Below are 24,476 nucleotides of genomic sequence, written 5' to 3' on the forward strand. Positions count from 1 at the left end.
AATAGGACGAGATGGGCAGAGGGCATGCACGAGGTCAGTGTGAGGAGTGTACGAGGCAGAGTTGATTTCCGAAGAGAATCAGAGGCGGGAGTTCAGGGTTTGCACATTTTTGGAGAGCCATGATCAGAGCAGAGGCACGAGGCGCATTGTTTGGAGAGGTGAGAGCGGAGGTTGAGCGCACGTGATGAGGAGGATAGCACGATCCTTGAATTTGTGTCAAGGCGATTTGGCTCGCGTGGTGAAGCAAGACCCTGGCCTTTGGCTCTTGGTTGGGTTGGTGAGAACGATCGGCACACAAAGCTGGGGCTCTGGGCCTTCGTGTTACACTGGGGCTTTGGGCCTTCGTGTGACACTGGGGCTCTGGGCCTTCGTGTGGAGTGCCGCTCGCAGATTGCCTAGCATGCATTTGTCCCGCTACTACAGAAGTGCCATTTTGTGTGCGTCTGCACATGTGAATCGGAGCACCTCGATTCCAAGTTCCACAAGGACCGGCTCTGGGCCAAGCTAAGTCCAAGAATACTCGAAAGGAGGGGTTTTTCTTTTTATTTGGTGTTCCCTTTGTAATTGAGTCTGTGTGGGAAGGTGCCTCGAGTTTAGGATTTATTACTTCATTACTATTACCATTGCCCTTTTTAATTATTGTTCTTTGTAAATATTTACTTCTTCTTCTTTCGGCTGCTCCCATTAGGGGTCGCCACAGCGGATCATCCATATGATCCGCATCGTGATTTGGCACATGTTTTACCCCGGATGCCCTTCCTGACGCAACCCTGGTCGCCTCTAACGACACAGGGATATGGTACACCTATTTTAACGGGGGTATACACCGGCCCAGTACAATGGTACTCATTTTGCCGACCTCGGAAGGATGACAGGCTGAGTCAACCCTTTGTAAATATTTACTTACTTTCATTAAATGTATTCCTTTTAAGAAGTTGTAGCCACGTATTTGTAGTGGAGTTTGAGTATAACCCCACCCCCTTGTACTGTACTCTTCCGCCCCTCCGCCATTGCACCCCCTTCCCTCTTGCACATTAATCTCCGAGTCTTGGTTGTAGGCCTTCAAGGGAGAAGCCTTGCCATCCATCCAGGTAGGGGTTGCACCACCTGGACATGACAATATATACAGTATGATGTACTTCATGTTCACACACACACATGAATGAATGCATGTGGTGTGCAGGGCGGGATGTACGTCTTCATACTTTTGGATACCTACGCTGCAAGTGGACTTAATTTGTTCTTTGTTGCTGTTTTTGAGTGCATTTGCATCGGATGGGCATACGGTATGTAAAACCAGTGTCATCTTTGCCTCATATGATTTGCACTACTCACATTCTGATAAGATGGTGGAAAGGGGGTGCACTTGTCTTTGAGCCCTCTAGTGTAGCTTCAATTCTCGAACTTGCTTTGTGTGCATCACAGTCGGGGCTTTGCATCAACAAGTGTGTCATCCCTGGAATCGGCCATTAAGTTGTGGACCCGTGTAGTAGTAATGTAAAGTACACTGACAAAAATATATTTCTTAGTGAGAAAAAATTTCTTAAAATAAGAAAAGTTTTCTTGAAACAAGAAAACAATTGGAAAACTTTTTGAGCTGCAAGAAAAATTTTTCTCATGGTTTTCCTGTTTCAAGAAAACCTTTCTTATTATTTTGGCAGTGTAATCGCCGGTGGACGTTAAATATCCCACAATGTCTCTCGCAAAATCAATGCTTGTTGCCAGCACCCTCGCTATATATCTGTGTGAACATGCAGGGGCACTGCATAGGTGGCACGGCTGTGCCTCAGTAATGATGCAATCATCAGACTGAATATGTATTTAGATTCCGATCCAACATGCGTTCACAAAAAGACAACCATGTAAAGAACGACTTTGATTTGGCTCTGTCTTTGTGGACATTTAAGTGACCTCAAATAATGGAATTCCCTCTAAATGTGTTTGGCAATTATACATATGCTGGGCTGGGGCAGGGATTGGGGTTCCACAAAGTTCTAAATCACACTCTTTAACAAAAAAAAATAATTCATAAAAATATATATTTAATGTATTTTTCTCAAGGGATGAAATCTAATTATCACTTTGAATATAAAGTGCTGACTTCAGTTTTGAATTATTACCAGAGGCAATGTCTCTCGGGGAGAATCAATGACTGAATGCAAATCTACATGGCACTTGGGAAAGCACGTACCTCCGCCAGGCTGAACAGTTTACGTTTTGTATCCCACTGACTGGTTGGATCTGAATCTGGAGCTTAACCAAAATCGAATCGGCTTGTTCTCATCGCCTAACCAACTAATCCACCAGGTTTTGCCAAAATCCAGCCACAAACTTTTGAAATATCATGCCATCTATCGTTTTGACCCAATCTCTCAATGGTGAATAATCACTTAAAAATTTTGGTATCGGGATCTGGATCTTCAGCAAAATACAGTGATGAGAAAAAGTTTGTGAACCCTTTAGAATTTTCTGTATGAATTAGACCTAAAATGTGATCATATCTCCCTCTAAGTCCTGATAATAGATTAAGAGGACCTGATTAAACAAATCGTTCGCAAAAAATCCACTTTTTCATTTATTTATTGAGTAAAATAATCCAACATTCAATTTCTTTGTCGGAAAAAGTATGTGAACCTTTCCATTCAGTAAGTGATGGCACCCACTTTGAGCAGCAATAACTTCAACCAAACGTTTTCTGTAGGCCAACTATTGAGCATTCCTGCACATCGGCTTGGAGGAATTTTGGCCCATTCCTCCTTCAACAACTGCTTCAACTCAGAGATATTTGTGGGCTTTCTTGCATGAACTGCTCGCTTCAGGTTCTGCCACAACATTTCAATTGGATTCAGGTCTGTACTTTGAAAAATTCCAAAAATGGCCATTCCAAAATGCAAAATCTCTTCTGCTTCAGCCATTCTGTTTTTCGTTTTTTTTAATACAATGTCGAGGCTCATAGAAGAGTTAAAAACATGGCTTTTGTAGATTTACTTGTGTGTTTGGGATTGTGGTCTTGCTGCATAACCCACTTTCTGTAAAGCTTCAGCTCATGGGTGGATGCCCTGACATTCTCCTGTAAAATTTGCTGGTACAATCCAGAATTCATGGTTCCTTCAATAATGGCAAAGCCGTCCTGGTCCTGAGGCAGAAAAACAGCTCCAAACCATGATACTCCCACCAACCACCATGCTTCACAGTTGGGATGAGGTTCTTATGTTGGAATGCATAACTGAAAAATAATTTAAGTCAAAGAGGGAAGAAATATTGGGGAAAATAGAAGAGGGTCAAATCCAGGTGGTCAGAATGGGAGAAAAGTTGGAAGAAGAAATTGGGTCCAGAAATAAAAGAATTTACCAAGTAAACGAGGACATGCAGGCCATGAAGCAATGACAGAAAGAGGAAATGAGATTTTGCAAGTGCCAGAGTGGTGGTTTGACTGAAAAGGTACAAAAGCTGGGGGCCTGTGTAGCAGAACTTGAGTGGGCTTTAATTGATAGAGGCCCATGGGAACCGCAGGTGAATAGGGACAGAGTGGTTGAGATGTTCCAGGAGCGGCTGAACATTGTGGACAGTAACATTGAGGCAAAGGTTGCTTGGGTCCAACAGAATCTGCGAGACGAAGTGAGTCGGTCGATTAGGCAGATGCAGGACGACATTAAAATGTCTCAGATGACCCCCCCCAACCTCAAATTACATTTGGGCATCAGAGGCTCCCAAGTCAAATACAATCTTGGGGGGGGGGGGGGTTGCCTTGGCCCTGAGCTGGAATTGGATATGGAAGGATCGGGGAGAAGAGTTTAAAAAAACAGTCATCCTCTTCGTACATTTTGATGGGTCAGGGAGTCGAGAGACTTTCCTGACACAATTTAAATGCGTGTCTCAGCTCAATGGTTGGGGGGAATGAGAGCACATGGGAAATCTTGTGGCGACACTGCGGGGCCCAGCCGCTGACGTTTTAAACGTGGTCCCAGAGGATACATGGATGAGTGAGGGCATTTGCGATGCCTTGAACCATAGGTTTGGGATGGATGTGAGGTGCGATCTGATCTGGGCGCAGCTGCAGCATCGTAAAATGAAACCTGGCAAAACATTACAGGAGCTGGCGCAGGATGTATACCAATCTGTGAGGAATGCGTATAGGGCCTGACAAAATTAAACGTGGGACAAGCTTGCAACAGAAAGATTTACGCCTGCTCTTCCTGATGGTTCCCAAGTGGAACTGCAGAGCCTGACCACTGTGCATCGAGCGGCTGAATATGCGGAGAGACTGACCTTTTTTTAGGAAGTCGAACCGCGTATCAGACAGGCTGTTGGTAATGGTGCAACAGGTGGAGATACAGGATGATAAAGAGAGGCAGGAGGAATCGGGCATTATCCGGATGCGAAGAGGGATCAGACGGCAGCTGTCAAATTTGACTAAGGGGAAATTTGCAGCGGGTGAGCCACGGTGGTGCGATCTGGGGTCCTCAACAGGGCAACCCGACCCTCGTCGGGTTGGCCCGGATTTGGGAGAGGTGCTCCGTCTGGATTCCTGAAGGGCCCATTTATGGGGAGTTGTTTCACATGTGGGGGAAGAGGGCACATGCAGTGATACTGTCGGAACTCAGCCACACACAGACCTCCGAGCAGGCCTCACAGCCCAGAGAGGAGAGGACCTCCCAAAGGATCACAGGGTCTGGAGAGGGGATCACTGCCGAGGGTGAGCCCGGCAGCTGCTGCGGGTTGTCCGGGAAACTATTACGGCCCGAGCATATGGGGCCATGCTCGGCTTGCAAGTGCGAGGAGAAGTGCCCTTCTTTGGTGAAGATGGTGAATTGTGGAAGAGTTGGCACAGGTAATTTGAGGGTTAGATGCAAAATTGAGGGGGAATTTTGTGACGCTGTGGTGGACACTGGAGCCAGTGACACCATTATAAATCCAAATGTATTAGACCAGAGCATTGGAGGCTGGGATAAAATTGATAGCTTAGTAGGACACGGCCTTCAACTGGCTACAGGAGCGACGACTCCAATATTGGGGCGCGGGTTTGTGAGGATGGAGTTGGGCGGTCTGGAGGTCAATGTGGTGGTATGGGTGGCCGAGGTATATGACCATTGTCTCTTGGGACTGAGTTTCCTGGTGGAATACGACTGCCAACTATACCTTGGGTGGGGCCATATATGGTTGGGTACTGAGAGGCTGCAGTTGGTCAGACTGGGAGAGGACAAGGAGGAACAGGGGACGTGGCTGCAGGTGCCACACACTGTAACCGTGCTTCCCAGGTCCGAGGCCTTGGTAATGGCGGAGTTGGCAGCAAGTTCTCATCACATTGGTCAACTGGGGCTAGTGGATACATGGCCCTCACAGGGGCCGAAGGACTGATGGTGGGTCGCACCCTGGTAGACACGTGGGCCTATGTTGGCCGTCCGCGTGCTTAACGTGTCCGATAGCCCTTGCATGGTAAGGAGCGGAGCTGTCGTCGCCAAGTGTAGTAGAGTAGTTGAGGTCACTGGAGGAGGCGGATCCACATGCTTGCCAGGGCAGCCGGATGAAAAGGGAAATTTGGGGTAAATTGTTTGGCCCGAGGGAGTCCAGGACATGATAACACGCTCCGAAGAGGGCCTAACATCGGAGCAGGTGGAGACATTGCACAATTTGGTTTGTAAGAACTTGGATGTTTTCTGTCTCTCCTGCGGATGTTGGGCGCACAAGCCTCGTCACTCATGAAATTAATCCTGGTGAGGCTTGGCCTATTTGCCAACCACCACGGCGGCTCCCTTTTGCTCAGAAAGAGGAGGCAGAAGAACAGGTGAGAAAAATGAGGAAAGCCGGGATTATTGAGCCCTCGGTGAGTCCTTGGGTGTAACCCATTGTGCTGGCGAGAAAGAAGGACAGGACCACTCGGTTCTGTGTGGATTATTGCCAACTCAATCATGTGACACTCAAGGACTCGTATCCCCTGCCAAGGATTGATGACACCCTCTATGCCGTTTCAGGTTCAAAATGATTTTCAACATTGGATTTAAAGAGTGGTTATTGGCAGGTGGAGATGGACGAAGCAGCGAGAGAGAAAACAGCGTTCTCCATGGGAAAGAATCTCTGGTATTCATGCCCTTTGGATTGTGCAATGCCCCTGCCACATTTGAGCGTCTGATGGAACGTGTCCTAATTGCGTTACCATGGCAAATCTGCCTGGCCTAATTGGACGACGTATTGGTCCATGCTCTCACATTTGAACATGCTGCCAAAAATTTATCGGAGGTGTTTGAGAGGTTAAGGGGAGCCGAGTTGAAATTGAACCTTAGCAAGTGCGAAATTTTCAGGAGAGAGGTGACTTACCTGGGTTACGTGATCAAGGAGTGGCGTGGCCACTGACCCGGCCAAGATAAAATCGGTCAAAGAGTGGCCTGCCCCCAAAAATGTAAGGGAGGTCGGAGGATATTTAGGCCTCTGCTCTTACTACAGGAGGTTTGTGGCAAACTTCACAAAAATTGCAAGACTCTTGCACAAATTGATGGAGAAAGGAGCAAAATTTGTTTGGTCAGAGAGCTGTATCGAGGCATTCACTCACCTAAAACAATGTCTGGTAGAGGCCCCAATGGTGGCATACCCGGCGGATGATGGCAATTACATCCTTGATGTCAGGTCAGGCGGACCAAGCAACTAAAATCCAGTCCATACAAGTGCTGAAAAGTGTGGGGGCCAGTAAATACCCCTGACGAACTCCAGTAACAACTGAAAATAAGTCAGAGATGGTACCACCACACTTCACAGCACTCTCAGTACCAGACTAGAGTTCAGACATCAGATCGATCAGTTTTGGTGGCACCCCACGAAGACCAAGAATCCTCCAGAGGACATCCCGATTCACTGAATCGAACGCTTTACAGAGATCAACATAGGCTGCAAGCAGCCCCTGCCGAAACTCTCGTCTGCATTTGGTGAGGACACGAAGAGCAAGGATACGGTCAATCGTTGACCTCTTTGGTGTAAAGCCTGACTGCTCTGGATGCTGGTGCTCAAGCAGATGGTGGCGAACCCTATCAAGAGTTATCCGAGCAAAGACCTTGCCCGGTACTGAGAGCAGCGTCACCCCTCAGTAGTTGTTGCAGTCTTGGCGATCACCCTTCCCTTTCCAGAGAGGGACAACAAGGCCCCTCTTCCAATCAGTTGGGATGATGCCTGTGTTCCAGGCAGAGCACAAAACTGCATGCAACGACACGAGTGCAGCATTTCCACCAGCCTTGAGAAGTTCGGCATGGATGCCACAGATCCCTGGAGCTTTACCCTGTTTCAAACGGTTCACCGCAGCCCGTGTTTCCACAAGCGAAGGTGGACCACAATTGATTGGAGGGTCAGCAACAGGGATTGTAACACCATTGACGTCCAACTCGACAGCTGGTGGATCAGCCTGGCACAACTGCTCAAAGTCACCGGCCCAGCGGGCCTTCACTTCAGACTCCTCTGTCAAGAGCCTACCACTCTCTGCTCTAACTGCAGTGCTCCGAGGGATGGGCTTGGATGAACGCAATGCGCGAATTCCCCTGTAAGCGGGACGAGAATCACCTGTCCACAGGTGATGCTCTACCCCCTCACAGATTCCTCGCACATAGGCCTCCTTGTCCACCCTTAGTGCACGTACAGTTTTACGCCTCAGCTCCCTGAACAGCTCAGCTCTGCCATTCAGCCTGGCCCTGCGACTCTGGTCAATAGTATCCAGTGTCCTCTGAGAGACAAAATTCTTCTTTGCCCTGCGGTGAGTTCCAAGACATCCACCGGCAACATCAAGGTCGGTGGTCTTGAAGGTAATCCATAACTCTTCAGGACCCCCCAAAGCACCCAGATGCCCCAAATGTCCACTCAGCCTGTTCGCAAACTCCTAAGCTACTCTCTCATCCTTGAGCTTGCCAACATCCAGCCTAGGCTGGGATGGTACCATTCTCCAGGATTTAAGGTGCAGCTTTAAAGTTGCTACAACAAGCCGGTGGTCAGTATTGAGGAACTGAGCACTCTGATAGACCCTGCAGTTCTGGATCATCCTCCAGCGACCGTCAACGAGGACATGGTCAATCTCCTTTGCCACACCGCCAGCGTTGGAATACCAAGTCCAGCGATGAGCTTGTGGGCGCTGAAACCATGAACCGGCCACCCTAAGTCCATGACTTCTTGCAAAGTCAAGGAACTTAGTGCTATTCTAATTCATAGTTCCTGACCCATGGGGACCAACACACATCTCATAACCATCCCTATCAGTTCCAGTCGATGCATTGAAATCCCCCAAGACTAGAAGTGTATCTCATCTGGGGCACTGATCAACCACAGACTCAAGCGTGGCATCGAATCTGTCCTTCACTGTGAGGTCACTCGCCTCAGTCGGAGCTAGACAGAGACCAGGGAAATGACACCCAAGGAGTGATGAATCCTTAGTCTCATAATACACTCGTTGACCGGTGTTACCTCAATTATCATTGGGGTCAGCTTATTGGACACAGCTACAGCAACTCCTTGAGTATGGTAACCATCAGAGCGACCAGACCAATAGTAGGTGTAACCACCCACCATTAACTCACCGCAATCCGGTCTCCGAACCTCAGAGAGTGCTGCAATACCGATGTCCAAACGCTTGAGCTCAGATGATAACAGAGACAGGTGATCATCCTCTCTTAGGGATAGGACATTCCAGGCACCCACCCGAAGGGACCACCTCAGGTTAACCCAAGGAGACCGCCGTCTGGTGGACGACACCTCAGAACCACTCCGACACACTCTCCCGCAATCTGACCCAGGGAGGTTACCCCGTGGTTTCCCTCCTTTCATCAAAGATTGGGGGTCCCGAAGGCTTTGTCCCAATCCCGTCATCCGGTGAGCTGCCCTGCGGAGGGAAGCTGCACAGGAGGTACTCCCACGGAGTGGGTTTTCAGATTTTTTTTGCGTTTTTGTGTTTTGCGGAACGAAGGGTTTTACAGTGGCCGGAGTGCAAATCCTGCCACCAACCTCCTAATAAAAAAGTAACCCAACTGCAGGAGGACGTCCGCAGACACAGTTGGGCACTAGATATGGATGGCCGTTGGCTCACAAGGAGCTCCTCCACCCTTTGACAGGTTTTGTTTTTAATCCTGCTGGGTGTCCATATCCAAACACCCTCCTCACCAGAAAACCTGGTGGGGGAGACGGTTTAGTCGTCGACAACCCGACCATGGAACAGCTAAGTACAGGTTTCATGGTACCTGTAGCAGGTCACAGATCTGACCTGACCTGACCTGAAGGATGTCGGATTTTCGGGAGGATGTCGGAAAGATCAAGCTGCGGTGCATCGTTTGGGAATGTCAAGATGTCGGACCTTGATTTCGCAGATGATGCAGTCATCTTTGCGGAGACTTTAGATATCCTTTTGGGGGCCCTCGAGGTGCTGAATGAGGAGTCGGAGCCGATGGGATTACGGGTTTCTTGGGTCAAAACTAAGATCCAGGCTTTCAATGACATCTTGGATGCTGCTGTCCTGTTTGTGTAGAGGATGTTGAGGTCGTGGAGAGATTCACTTACCTTGGCAGTGATATTCATGTCTCTGTTGCTTGTGAGTCAGAGGTCAATCGACGTCTGGGTCGGGCCTGGGGAGTCATGGATTCACTGGATCATGGGATGTGGCGTTGCCGGTACCTGTGCGGGAGGACGAAAGTCCGAGTCTTCAGGTCCTTGGTGCTTCCAGTCTTGCTCTATGGATGCGAGACTTCGACTCTGACCAATGATCTGAGAAGGAGACTTAATTCCTTTGGTACCAGGTGTCTTCGGAGAATCCTTGGCTATCGCTGGTCAGATTTTGTGTCCAACGAGCGGTTGCTGAGAGAGACTCGGATGAGATTTGTTACCTGTCTGGTCCGTGAGCGTCAGTTGCAGCTGTATGGACATGTGGCTCGTTTTCCTGACGCCGATCCTGATGGAAACTGCTCATGAGTTTGTGAGGAAGCAAATTGGCTCGGCTTCCTCGCACATGAAATTGAAATATGATATCAGTGCTCATTCACCGTTTTCTTCCCGGAGACCTCATTTGGCTTTATTGGCCCTGGAGGAAAGGGGGGGGGTGTCCAGAACTTACCTCACCCTGGAAAGGCCCCGAGGTGGTGCTTCGACAAGTGACTGATGTGTTTTTCTAGATTCAGATGCGCCCGCATACCCTTCCACAGAGAGTCCATGGGGATAGATTGACTCATTATCAAGGTCAGGAGACTCCGGGGTGGATCGGAAGGGTGCGACAAAAGTTAGAAGGGGTGGGTGACACTTTTAGACCCGACTAACCTACGACGACTTCCACTTAGGATAAGGTGCCTTGATGCTTGCTGTCCCAAGGGTTCAGTTTTGAAAGAAATTGGGACATGCTTAATTGGATGAGAGTGAGTGAGATTGACTCGATGGTCGGTAAATGGATTGGTTTGGAAATCAAAATTGTCTGTGGAATTGATGTTTGTTATGTGTCATGAATTGAATTGTTTCAAGAATGAATGCCAGTTATAACACGTCAGCAGGCAATGGCAGAATAGGAACACTATCACTATTTTTGTATTGCATTGTTGAGAATTGAATGACAACAGGGGAGGAGATGAGATGTTGGACTGTGTGTTTTCTGGCATTTTCTACCCGCCCCAGGAGTTAGGAACCAAGAGTTTTGCAAATATTTGAGTTGTGTTTAAGGAGTGTAAAACCGTTAGGGGGAATAGGTTAGTTTGCTACGGCTCGCTTCCCACAGACCCCTTCCAATTTATTTCATAAGCTAATTTGGGGCGAGTCGGTAAATGGTAAGGCCGGAATGGTAATACCTGCATTGAACCTTGCAGGAGCTACGGTTCCAGGGAGGGGCTGTGTTATGATTATTGAAGTCGATGAACTGATTTAATAGTACAGTGAGGATTGTATAATGTAGCTTGGTATGTGGACGGGTAGAAGCACCTCAATGTAATTAAGTCAGGGAATCTGTCAGGTTAAGTGTGTGTTACATGTCACCACACGAGGGGTGGTGCGGTGTTAATTAGCTTCGGGAGCAAAAATGAGTTCCACTGTATGTGATTATCCTCTGTGATTTTCCCAATGTTTATATTCTCAGACAGGCCATAAGCTGGGGACAGAGTCCATGAAACACCAACAACAACAGAAGCCACGCCTTCCCGGGTTTGGAGGCGAGGAGGACACGCTCCGGGGGGAGGGTGGAGAGGGAGGATGATCAAGTGAGGAGGATCGAAGGCACGGTGTGCTTGGCAAGGGGGCTTTGGAGACAGCAGATCAAGCAGGGTAAATTGAACATCTGGAGTGAACAAGCAGAGCCGATCAAGGAGGTGCCGGCCAGATTTGCACGTGTGGAGTGTGGAAAGCTGCTACAAATGAAGTGTGATTCTACCTGTCTGCGCACGTGGATGGTGGAGGCGCCTTCCTCCCTGGCTCGACAAGAGATGGCCCCATTTTTGCTTGCAAGTGCATGTGCCCTACGAAGCTCCCCAGCACCAGATCGACGAGGGCCGGGCATTCACTTTTAAAGAAACCGCATTTCGTGTATTTGTAGTGGGATTCACGGATCAAACCCTGTTGTGCTCTCTATCCTCCGTAATCCTCCTTCTGTTCCATTCCAATTACTCCTTCTCTGTACGCTATTGCCCTCATTGGGCTCTGTTGTCTTGCCCTATACAGCAGCATTGCCATCCGCCATACCTTCGAGCGTGCGCTGAAATCCATGTCAATGAGTGTGCCTCTGAGGAATAGGGACCGCTCGACCGTCCCGGGAGGTTGGTCGGTGTTAACCACCTGGCTACCACGAATTTAGGTAACAAGATTCGAACCCGGCAACCTCCACAATATCATACATATATATATATATATATATATATATATATATATATATATATATATATATATATATCTTCTCCTTTATAGCATTCCTTGTCTTACTACTCAACCACCCTGGCCGCTTTCTGTTTCCAGTTTTACACCTCACTGGAATGTACTTACTCTGCACTCTACACATCTGCTCCTTGAAGGTTTCCCATTTCTCTGATGCTGATTGTCCTCTTGTTAGCTTCTACCAATCTACATCACCCAACTCTCTCCTCATACCCTCAAAGTTTGCCTTCCTGAAATCTCATAGCCTTACCCTACTATCCTGAACTCTAACCCTTAATAGAATCTTTGCATGCACGTTATGGTCACTTGCTCCTAAATGCTACCCAACTTCCACCTTCTCCACCATATTGGGATCATTGCTTAAAAAGTGGTCTTACACGAAACTCCCCCTCGTGGGCTTATCTACAAACTTGGTCACAAAGCAATCCTGGACTAAAACTAGGAAATCCTCACCCACTCTGCCCTTTCCCCTGTTCCTGGACCCAATCTATCCCTGGCAAGTTAAAATCCCCCATAATCAATACTCTTCCCTTAACGCATGCCCTTTTGAATTCTACATGTACGCTTCCTTCCTCCTCTACCTTCACACCCAGAATCCTATAAAAGCATCCCACCAGTATCTTACTGTTTTTACAATCTCTAATCTCTACCCACACAGAATTCTCAACATTATTTCCCTTCTTAATGTCACCCCATTCTCTTGATGCAATGCTGTCCTTTATCCAGATTGCAACTACTCCTCCTCCTATTCTCTCCTTCCTATCTCACCGATACACCTTGTCGTCATCTAATCCTGTCCTTCAGTTACTCTCCTCATTAAACCATGTCTCACTGACCTCAACTATATCATACTCCTCGCTATCTACTTTGGCTTCAAGCTCTTCCATCTTATTATTTATTGGTATTATTTATTGGTAATTTATATTATTTATTAATTATTGGTATTTATTTATTGGTATTGGTAGAGAATGTATTTAACTTTTCCCTTCCTGAAATTCTATTTTCCTGCCTGGCCTTACTCATCCCAATTACATTATCAGTTCCTTCCTTAATACCTTCCCCACCCTCCATTGACCTAAAAAAATCCTGAATCCCTTCCTCAATTCCCACTGCAAACCTTGCTGCCCCCTTTCTATTTAACATGTGGTCATCATTGCAGAAACACTCCCTTTGTCCCTGAAATGGTGTCCACTGCTTCTTAAATGTAAAACCTTCCTCCCTGCACCATTCTTCCAGCCATTGGTTGACGTTTATCGCTCTGCTCATAATTTCTATATTGTTTCCTGATCTTGGGGGGATCATAGAAAACATTGCCCAATTGTGTTTGCGGACCTCCTCCTGCAGTTGGGTTACTTTTTACCTCTGTTACCGAAGGTGAAAGGAGGTTACGTTTTCACCTCTTTCTGTCTGTTTGTGTGCAGGGTATCTCAAAAAGTTGTGGATGGATCTGGATGAAATTTTGTGGACAGGTTCAGTGTGTGACAAGGACAAATTGATTAGATTTTGGAGAAGATCCGGATTCGGATCTGACGAATAGAATTTTTTTTATTGATTCTTCACCATTGAGAGATCGGGCTGAAAGGATATATGGCACGATATCTCAAAAATGTACTGGGCCATATATGTTCTCGTGGATCAGGCATTACAGGGTGGATGTATGCGCTCTACCAAGTGCTCTTCTCGTTTTGTTATGAGGCTGGTTCCTATCGTGTGCTGCCTTTTTGGCTGCATCATTGGTTAGGCCGTTAGGGCACGGCTGTGCCGCTGATGCAGTGCCCCAATTACCAGTGTACTGGTGCTCATTTTGCCGACCTCGGAAGGATGACAGGCTGAGTCAACCCCCTGGTGTTAATTCAGTGGACAACAGCGTTCGAACTCATGACCCCAGGATCTCAAGCCACCACCCTAACTGCTAAGCCAACATCAGGCTACATGAGGTTGGTGGCAGGTTTGCAATAACCATTTATTGCTTAAATCCTTGATAAGTTTTTTTTTATTGGGACCAAAATAAAAACTCTAACATCTGTCATTTTAATTCCTGTGTTTCCTGTGGTGTCACTGTTGCCAATCACTGTTGTCGAGAATCTTGAAAACCGACTGTTGCTTTATTACACCCCACAGGTGGAGACCGGTTTTATGACAATATTCAGCAAATGATTGGGTACCGACCAATGCCTTTGTTCAAGTTGTGCTGGAAATATTTCACACCAGGAATCTGCATCGTGAGTAATCCACTCCACATACAACTTTCATAAGTGGAAAACCATCTCAGAAAGAAGGAATACTTTACCTTGTTAACGCTCATGTTTGTTGACAGTATATCTTTGAAATAAGTTTTTACCCAAAGAACGTCGGTTGATAATGGAGGTTGAATTGAAATTTACACTTGTCAAAAGGCTGTGGGTGTATGGAGGATATTGTGGTATCATCTTTCTTTCAAGTGAGAATCTGAGACCATTTTGTTTTTCAACTCGGCAGAAAGGTGATGCAACTTGTTTGCTGCATGATTCGTGGAGAATTGCCTTTTGGCCAGTGTTTCCAAAAAACGAAGATAGCTGCCAATAGCTATCCGAAAGTTAAAGTGACAACGTAGACTTCCACTTCCAGGTTCCTTCTTGCCAAACATCCTTCTCTACTATGCTCTTAGAGGTTGTCTTCTCAAGCTGAGGATACCTGTTGCAGAATTTTGCAGATACCTGTTACAAAATGTATATTTTCACCTCCTCTGTGTACTCAACTTCCTCATCCTTGCTGTTGAACAGCTCAGATTACATTCTTTAATCTGTCTCATCAACCTTTAGTGGGGCGGCTTAGCCCAAGTATTCAAAAGAATTGTGCATTTTGTGATACAAGCACCAAATTTGGCACAATGTACATTAATATGTTGCAAACATTTTCAGATATTGGGCCACTTGAAATTCTCTCTTTATGTCCGCCATATTGGATTTCAAAATGGCCGCCACTTGAAATCTACATTTGCTATTAATCTCTGGACGTAATGCAGCTATTGACTTGATTCTTGCATCTAAATGTATATTTTGGGGGGCAAGGAATCCAATGGTACCATTTTCAATTTAATATTATCTATCACAGTCTGTTATATAATTTTATTTGGAAATTATCTTGGCAAATATTGGATTCAACACAATACTTTGAAAAGAATGTCTTAGTTCTGTAAATATAAATAAATAAATAAAAACTATACTAAATCACTAGTAACAACTCAGAGAAGCCCATATATACTGGCAGTGTAAAATATAAATTCATATCCCATTAGGAAACAAAGTGACCCATTCAAGTACGCGACGGCTGCGATTATTTTCTCCGAGGCATCGGAGAAAACGTGGACTTCTCTTTTGACAGTTTTGTTCGGGCTTGGGGCGTAGGTCCTGCGAACTTGTAACTGTTCTAAGTCACTCAGAGAATTTCTCCAATCATCCCATTCTTTATCTTGGTGTGGAGACAATGGCTCGTCCCAAACTACAGTCTCCATCATGAGATCTCGGAGAAGTAATTTACCTTGAACAATTATGGGGGCGACGAAGCCTCGGGGGTCGAACACACTGCTAATCGTAGACAAAACCCCCCTACGTGTGAATTGTTTTTCTTTGGTGTTGACTTCAAACGTGAAGACATCGTGCTGGAGGTCCCACACAAGGCCTAAGCTTCTCTGTTGCGGTAAGGTATCTTCGTCAAAGTTCAAGTTCTTGAGGTTTTTATCATAATCCTCAGAAGGAAATGACTTGAGTACTTCTGGGCTATTTGACGACAATTTGTGGAGGCGGAGGTGACTGCCGTTCGCCAGAGCTTCTTGTGTGGCAGACAGAAGTTGTACCGCTCGTTCCACAGATTGACATGACGTCAATCCGTCATCAACATAAAAGTTGTGTAGTACAAAGTTTGTGACGTCATCATTGGGTTTTTCTTGTCCAGCGATGACAGCTTTCCGGAGACCGTACGTGGCCACAGCGGGAGACGGCCTATTCCCGAAGACATGCACTGTCATTCTATAGTCAATCAGCGGTTTCTCGGGATCATTATCTTGATACCACAAAAATCTGAGGTAATTGCGGTGTTCTTGTTTGACCAGGAAACCATAAAACATGCACTGAATGTCAGCTGAAATCGCCACTTCATCAGAGCGAAATCTTATCAAAACACCAAGTAAGTCATTGGTCAAATCTGGCCCTTTGAGCAACACGTCGTTGAGTGATACGCCGTTGTACTTGGAGGAGGAGTCGAATACGCCCCGCATCTGGTCGGGCTTATGTGGATGGTAAACCCCGAAAAGTGGTAGATACCAGCATTCCTCATCTTCTCGAAGGGGTGGGGCGATTTCTGCGTGGTTTCTATCGATAACCTGCTTCATAAACTCGACCATCTGTTGTTTCTTTTCTGGGTTTTTAATGAGGCTGTGGTGCAAGGAACCAGCTCTTTTGATGGCTTCCGGTTTATTGTTAGGTAGCCGTTGTCTGTCTGCCTTAAACGGCAGCAGTGCCACCCAATTACCTTCAGGTGACCGATGCATCTCATCTTCCATTACTAAAATGAATTGTCTCTCTTCAGTGGACATGCCAGATTTGTTGTCATCTTTATTCACTTGGAAAATGTCTGAAAAATTTTCGTTTTTGCAGGTAACAATTTCTTCAACAAACTGCTTATTGTCACATGGTGGGAAAATTGACGGACGACCGTCCGGCAAAAAGTTAATTTTATTCACCACAGGAACACCTGTTTTATGAACTTTGCCAATACAAGTTTCACCGATTATCACGCAGCCAAGTTGTTTTCTGGACGAATGGAGATCCTCTCTGGCCCGTCCGTTGTTCCAAAATATGATGCGCTTCTGGAATGTCATGGCCAATCAAAATTAATATCTTGGCGTCGCTGTCAATCTCGGGGATTTCTGCAGCAATATCAGACAGGTGGGCATGATGAATGGTGACATCGGGCGTGGCTATTTCGTGACGGACATTTGAAATTTCATCGCACTCGATTAACGTTGGAACTTGTATTTTGTGGTTACCATCTATGGACTCTTGTGTAGCCATGTGCACGTTTCCCAACCATTTGCGCTGACCCGGAGCATGGCGTAAGGTTGTAGGGAATATTTTCCCTCGATTCATCAAACGATTTGAAAAATCTTAATCTGGCGAGCGTGACGTTGCTCTGGTCGTCGAGGATTACGTAGGCATGGATATACTTGTTTGGATTGTCACTGTGGTAAACTTTGATCAGAATTGTTTTACTGCATGATTTACCCGGGGACACATCACCACAAATTTGTGTGCATTTAGAGTTCGGAACGTTGACAGGTAGCTCCCCGCCGTTATCGGCGAACACCTTATTGGCTGGCGTGGCGGGCTCTGTTGGGGTCACCGTGGGCTCTTTAAGGGGCTGCCGCTTGTCGTAATACATTGCTGTAACATGCTTGTTGCCTTTACACACAGAACCGGATAAATTTACATTACATGTCTTTGCAACGTGGTCAGTTGAATCACAGCACCGGAAACATATCTTATTTTCCCGCAGAAAGTCCCTTTTTTGACAAGTGACTTCAATTTGAACGCACGACAGTCGCTGAGGTTATGTGCAGTATTGTGCAACGGACAATTTGGCTGAATGTCTGTCTTCTTTTAGAAGAGGGTGCGATGTGCAGGAAGTTTGTTTACCTGTGACTGTCTATATCCACTCTGACTGCTGCTCTATGCGGCATTACTTTCGTACGCAAAACTAGGATCATTGCGTACCTGACTGAGGTTCTTGATAAACTCAGCAAACACATAGAAAGGAGGAAACACCACATTATTTTCTTTTTTGTACCTGGACGCATGCATTGTCCATTTCTCCTGTATGTTGTAAGGCAGTTTATTGAGTATGGGGAGTACTCCTGATGGAGTCAAAATAGCTTAAAAGAGTAGCGTACTTTTGATCTTCTTTGAGGGAGAGCACTTCATACAATGTATCTGACAGTTCATACAGTTGCTTGTTGTCTTTGTTTGACAGCCGCGGAAAGGAAGCAAGTTTATGTTTTATTGAGGCTTCCACCATTTCCGGACTGCCAAATCGCTCCTCTAAGCGCTCCCATATTCGTTGAAGCGCGAGACATGGATTGTTGGCATTTGACATTTTTAAGCTGACGGCGTGTTTCTTTGATTGTGGACCTAACCACTTAATCAGGAGGTCAATCTCTTCATTAACACTGGCACCAATATCGTTCACAACGCTGCGAAAGTCTGCCTTCCACACTGCGTATGTTTCTGGTGTGTCGTTAAATGTACACAAGCGTGTTAACAGCAAATCTCTTTTCAGCAGATATTGTGAAAAGTCAGTGTTCATAGGCATTGTATTATTTGCTGTGTATACCGGCACAAATGAAGGCACATTCGGGTCTAATGTCACACGAGGGTTGGAACTGTGATTTAAATGTCTGTTATTCATGGGAACAGATGTAGCGTTAATAGCTCGGTAATTTAAATCAGGAAAGAAGGGGTGATCAGGGTGTCTGGTTGTTGCTTGGTATAAATTACTGGCAATATTGGGTGTAAGAGCCGGTGGTTGCAAATCTTGCATATTGTCAGTTGCGATAAAGTCAGCAGTTGGTAACACTGGCGGATAACTGTGATCTTCCACATACTGTTCTGTGCGCTTTGCTGATGTCTCCTGCGGTAGGTTGATATCGGGCGGGCCATTTCCACCCTCAAGTTCGCTTATACATTGTTCAATGGCTTGTAACTCTGCCTCAGTCTCGGCGACTTGTTTTTCAGATTGAAGTAGGGTTAAATCAGTCCATTGTTGCTTGAATTCGTGCTGATTCTGTGGCGGCCAAGGCTTGCTTTTTGCGTAGTTCAGCTGCTTGTCTCTCGAACTGCAGGCCAGCTTTAACAGCACCGGCTTTAGCACGTTTTTGTGCTAACATAGAACTTATGTTTGACAGTTCTGAAGTTTTTGAACCAGCCTGAGATGATTGTACTGATCGGTTACTTCTGGGTGACTTCTCTGACATGTTGATTGTCTGGACGATGGCGTCGAGTGATACTGCGGAAACTGTGTTTGGTTATGGACTGGATTCCCCTGAGCCGGGCGGAACGATGTTTCTCCCTTGCCTGGACTGTGCTTGGCCTTAGTCGATTACTGTTCTGCCTTTCCGGTCTGGACCGGATAGCATACAGTTAACCCCCATCCGCCAATGAACGTAACGTCTAACAACCATGCTGAGGCTTAGAGTTCTTTATTCTTGACGAATGGTATGAATTGTGGTAATCGCTGTAACAAAAACAAAAATAAAATGTTATAGGAAGTTGACACAGATATTACGGTGATCGTTATACATGTACAAGATGTATATTAAAATCACTGATCAGAGTAACGGTACAATAACAAATTAGAGTCACTAGAATAGACCGCAGAGCTTTACATTTGACTACACATCAAAGTTGCAAGTTCTTTCCTATAGGTTGTTGGTGTAACACAATTGTCAAAGTTCGTCGGTAAAACTAGAGCATTGAACTGTTTCATGCCGACATAAAGTCACAGTACAAAATTCTGGTGTTGAACGATAAACAAAACGCATCACTCACACTGTTGTTGGCCACAGTCTGGCACAAAAAGCATTTTTCATCGCAGCGGGCAAAAAACCACATGGCAAGGCGACATTTTTAACACAGCGTCTCCTGGCTCTCACGGTAGGCGAAGCCACAGGGAAGCAACAACAATCAATATGCATGACTAGTTAACCGGCACAGTGTGACGGCGGCATATCTTGGCTCTCGGTAGGCGGAGCCACAGGGAAGCAACAACAATGAATACGCATGACTAGTCAACCGGCACAGTGTGGCGGCGGCATATCTTGGCTCTCGGAAGGCGGAGCCACAGGGAAGCGACAACAATGAATACGCATGACTAGTCAACCGGCACAGTGTGGCGGCGGCACACCACGTGATGAACCGAAGATTTCAAATTTGGATTCATTGGTCCATAAGACCTTCTTCCAGTTTTCAGTTGTCCACTGGTGGTGCTTCATGGCCCAGGCAAGCCTCTTTTTCTTATTTTGCCATCTTAGCAATGGCTTTCTTACTGCCACTCGACCTGTCAAACCTGCAGCTCGAAGTCTTCTCTTCACAGTTGAAACTGAGACTTCCTTACGTCGACCAGTGTTAAGCTGTGCTTGAAGATTCTGTCCTGTGAGCCGCCTATCATGCAAAGCCGTTGACTCAGAAACTTGTCTTCTGATTGCGTTGTGCCTTTGGGTCTGCCAGACCTCTTCCTGTCAGAGTTTCCTCCAATTTCCAAGTGGCTTTTGATGGTGTAGGAAACTGTACTCACTGACACCTTGGTTCGCTTTGCAATTTCTCTAAAGGAAAGACGTACACTTTTAAGGGCTCAAATGGTCTGTCTGTCCTTTGTTAATTGTCTTTTTCTCACCATTATGATCGCAATATACTACTTCCTGAAGTGCAATATTGTCCAAATAATGCTTCAGAGGGTGTAGCACCACAGTCTGTTCCAACACTGCTTTTATACAGACAGAGGGTTTGTAACTAATCAACAAAAGTTGGGACACCTGTAGGAATTGTTTGTATCAACTTTCAAGGCTTAATTTACTTCCATTGCTGCAGAACACAGCTGGAGTTGCTAACCCATTACTTGTTCCCTGAAAAGGGCCTTTTTTAACAAACTTGAAATTTACATTATTTTTCAGTTTTTGGTCACCTAAACTTTTTTTTTCAACCTCTGGCAGTTTACTGCTTCGCTTTGTACCATTTCAGGTTATTCACTGGTCTTGAACTGCTTAAATTTCAGTAAGAACTGAAAAATGGGTGTGTCCTAAAACTTTTGACCGGTAGTGTATGTAGAACTCGGTCCGACCCAGATGTGAGAGCAGTAAGCTTGTCGAGCTTCAGTTTGAATCCCGGTCTAGCTATAAACTGTCATACTGGTGTTTCACAGACTGTGAGATTGATCAATGTGTGCGCTGCCCCTCGGATGGACGTTAAACAGGCGACCTGTCTGCTGGCATTAGTTGGTGGACTTGAAAGATCTAACGGTGTCCGTCATGAAGAGTGGGCGAGCTATCACCAGCACTTTGAACAAATGACAAATTCCTGTCCTCAATACCGCTGGGAAGGCAATGGAAAAACATCCATTATAACCCTTACCAATAACCTGCTTCAGCAGTACCAGCCTTTGGGCATAACACCAAAATACGAATATTACGTAAAACGTGATCTCTGAGCCATGGATGACTCAAGGAGGTGTATTTTAAAGAATCGATACATAATTTTTTTATGTTTTTAAAGTTGAATAATTTGTCACTGCCATGTTTCCCAGATCTCAATGAACCCAAAACCCATATCTCTCCAAACAGGGCATCTTTCTTTTTTCCATTATCAAAGATAAACCACCCCAATACAAGACTTACATCTACCCAACCTGGGGCTATATGATAGGCTGGTTCATGGCACTTTCATCCAATGCATGCATTCTCTTATGGATGTTGTATGCTGTCCTCACCACAAAGGGCTCATTACAAGAGGTGAGTGCTGTGAAGTATTTTTTTAACTTTCATTGTGATAATTTTGCACTATTATATTTTTTGTTTGAATTATTCATACAGAATGAGGCCCAGTTGTTTCACAGCCGAATTATGGTCCTTACTTGTGTGTCCCATCCCTCATGGCTGTATTATTAAATAGCACCGCAAAGCGGGCGAACCCCTCAGCCCCTTGACGCAAACCAATTTCAAGATGGTGGCCATAGTGAAAATCGCAGCGAGCCCATTTTCGAAAGCAACCTTCCTCTACTCAACCCCAACACACCCAGCAAAAATGGATTTAATCGGACAAGGCGTTCTCCTCGAAATTGACGGAAACCAATTTCAAGATGGCTGCCTTGGCGGCCACAGTGAAAATCGCAGCATGCCCATTTTGGAAAGGAACCTTCCTCTACTCAACCCCATTATACCCCACCAGAATAAAATCAATGTGTGAAGCCGTTCTCAAGTTATTGTCCGGAAACCAAATTCAAGATGGCTGCCCTAGCCGCCATATTGGATATCGGATTGTGCTGTATATCGAAAGGAACCTTCCTCTAACCACCCCCATTATACCGCCATGAAAATAAAATCAATCTGTCAAGCCGTTCTCAAGTTATTGTCCGGAAACCAAATTCAAGATGGCTGCCCTAGCCGCCATATTGGATATCGCATCGCACTGATTATCGAAAGGAACCTTCCTCTACCCAGCCCCAACACACACTGCAATAATGGATTTAATCGGACAAGGCGTTCTCCTCGAAATTGACGGAAACCAAAAGTTGACAGACGCCCAGATGCCCGGAAAATTCAACATGGCTGCCCGAGCCGCCAAATTGGATATCGGATTGTGCTGTATATCGAAAGGAACCTTCCTCTAACCACCCCCATTATACCCCCATGAAAATAAAATCAATCTGTCAAGCCGTTCTCAAGTTATTGTCCGGAAACCAAAATCAAGATGGCTGCTCTAGCCGCCATATTGGATATCGCATCGCACTGATTATCGAAACGAACCTTCCTCTACCCAGCCCCAACACACACTGCAAAAATGGATTTAATCGGACAAGGCGTTCTCCTCAAAATTGACGGAAACCAAAAGTTGACAGACGCCCGGACAACGCCTATGACGACAATACCCCTAAGCCAATTCGGGCTGAGGGGTAAAAAGTGAAACTTTAAAGTCTCGGTGTGCAATCCAAATCACTACTCAATATGGCGGCTAAGACCCTTGCTCGGTGAACTGAAGCTGACGAAGGATAAGCCCAACATGAAGGTGACCCGCTGAAGCCGTTAATGGAACATGGGTTAATTATTCGTATTAAATCTCCAAAAATTTGGCAAGACGAACTAGAATGTCACTCTTCGACGTTGCAACATCGACAGATATGCTTCCACCCACATTATTACATCATATACATACTTGTACCAAGTTTGACTTGCATCCCTTCAGCAGAACTTAGTTTTTGCGGTGACAAAAACTGATTACTTGGACTCTCACCTTTGACCTCTTCATGCCACCATCTCAGAAGTATACAGTATGATGCAAAGATGAACTGATACCAAGTTTGGTCAAAATCCCATCACTGGTTCACAAGTTAATGTGGTAACAAAATTTTAACCTAACATGACCTCTGACCTTTGTCCTCAAAATCTAATCGGTTTATCTTTATATCATTATATATACACACTTGGGATCGAAGTCAAACTTCAGCCGTTCTTATGTTATCGCGGTAAAGAAAACCTATCGTGGATGGATGGACGGACGGGTGGAAAGAAGGACAGATGGACGGACGGGTGGAAAGAAGGACAGATGGACGGACAACCTGAAAACATAATGCCTCCGGAGACTTCGTCGGCGGAGGCATGAAAAACACTGGAAAGTTCAGAGAACACCTTTTCCCACGCAGTGTTGAGAAAAAGGACATGGGAAGGTTCTTTTCAACTCTTGCTTTGCATTCCTGAGCACGATCAATATTTCTTAAAAGTAGCGATTTTGCCTGAATCTTGATATTCCCCAATGCTGAGAGGATGACCATCAGATAGTGGGGGGGGGGGGTGATGGTGGAAGTGGGGGGATGATGGTGGTAGGGAGGGGGTGGTGGTGGTAGTGGGGGTGGTGGTGGTGGTGGGTGTGGTGGTGGTGGTGGGGGTGATGATGGTTGTGGGGGGATGGTGGTTGTGGGGGGATGGTGGTTGTGGGGGTGATGGTGGGGAGGGTGATAGTGTGGGGGGTGGAAGTGGTGGTGGGGGGTAATGGTTGTGGGGGGTGATGGTGGGGTGGGGTGATGGTGGGGAGGGTGGAAGTGGTGGTGGGGGGTAATGGTTGTGGGGGGTGATGGTGGGGTGGGGGTGATCGTGGGGAGGGTGATCGTGTGGGGCAGTGGAAGTGGTAGTGGGGGTGATGGTGGTGGGGGAGGGTGATGGTGGTCGTGGTGGGTGATGTTGGTCATGGGGGGTGATGGTGGTGGTAGTGGGGGGTGATGGTAGTGGGGAGGGTGATGGTGGTAGTGGGGTGATGGTGGTAGTGGGGGGTGTGTTGTGGGGTGGGGGTGATGGCGGTAGTGGGGAGGGGTGATGGGGGGATGGTGGTTGTGTGGGTGTTGGGGGGTGATGGTGGTCGTGGGGGGTGTTAGTGGTGTGGGTGATGGTGGTAGGGGAGGTTATGGTGGTAGTGGGGGTGATGGTGGTAGTGGGGGGTGATGGTGGGGAGGGTGATAGTGTGTGGGGGTGGAAGTGGTGGTGGGGGGATGATGGCGGTTGTGGGGGGTGTGATGGTGGAATGGGGGAGGGTGATGGTGGTAATGGGGGGTGACGGTGGTCATGGGGGTGATGGTGGTTGTGGGGGGTGATGGTGGAATGGGGGAGGGTGATGGTGGTAATGGGGGTGACGGTGGTCATGGGGGGTAGTGGTGGGGGTGATGGTGGTAGTGGGGGTGATGGTGGGGAGGGTGATCGTGTGGGGCCGTGGAAGTGGTGGTGGGGGGTGTGATGGTCGTGTGGGGGTGATGGTGGTCGGGGGTGATGGTGGTCGGGGGATGGCAGTCATGGGGGGTGATGGTGGTGGGGAGGGGGTGATGGTGGT

The 24,476-nt window shown here is 46.6% G+C and overlaps 1 protein-coding gene across 1 annotated transcript in view; it reads left to right on the plus strand.

The window, feature by feature from the left end:
- The window catches only part of LOC147032552 (sodium- and chloride-dependent GABA transporter 3-like), a 199,351-nt gene that overhangs the window by 169,216 nt on the left and 5,659 nt on the right, over nucleotides 1–24,476 (plus strand). The window contains 3 exon segments of the mRNA XM_085870296.1: nucleotides 1,184–1,286; nucleotides 13,981–14,081; nucleotides 21,227–21,394. Of these exon segments, the coding sequence (XP_085726422.1) occupies nucleotides 1,184–1,286; nucleotides 13,981–14,081; nucleotides 21,227–21,394 (372 nt within the window).

The sequence above is a fragment of the Eptatretus burgeri genome, chromosome 2, assembly GCF_056783735.1.
Source record: "Eptatretus burgeri isolate ZD-2024b chromosome 2, Ebu_testis_v1, whole genome shotgun sequence".
NCBI lineage: Eukaryota > Metazoa > Chordata > Myxini > Myxiniformes > Myxinidae > Eptatretus > Eptatretus burgeri.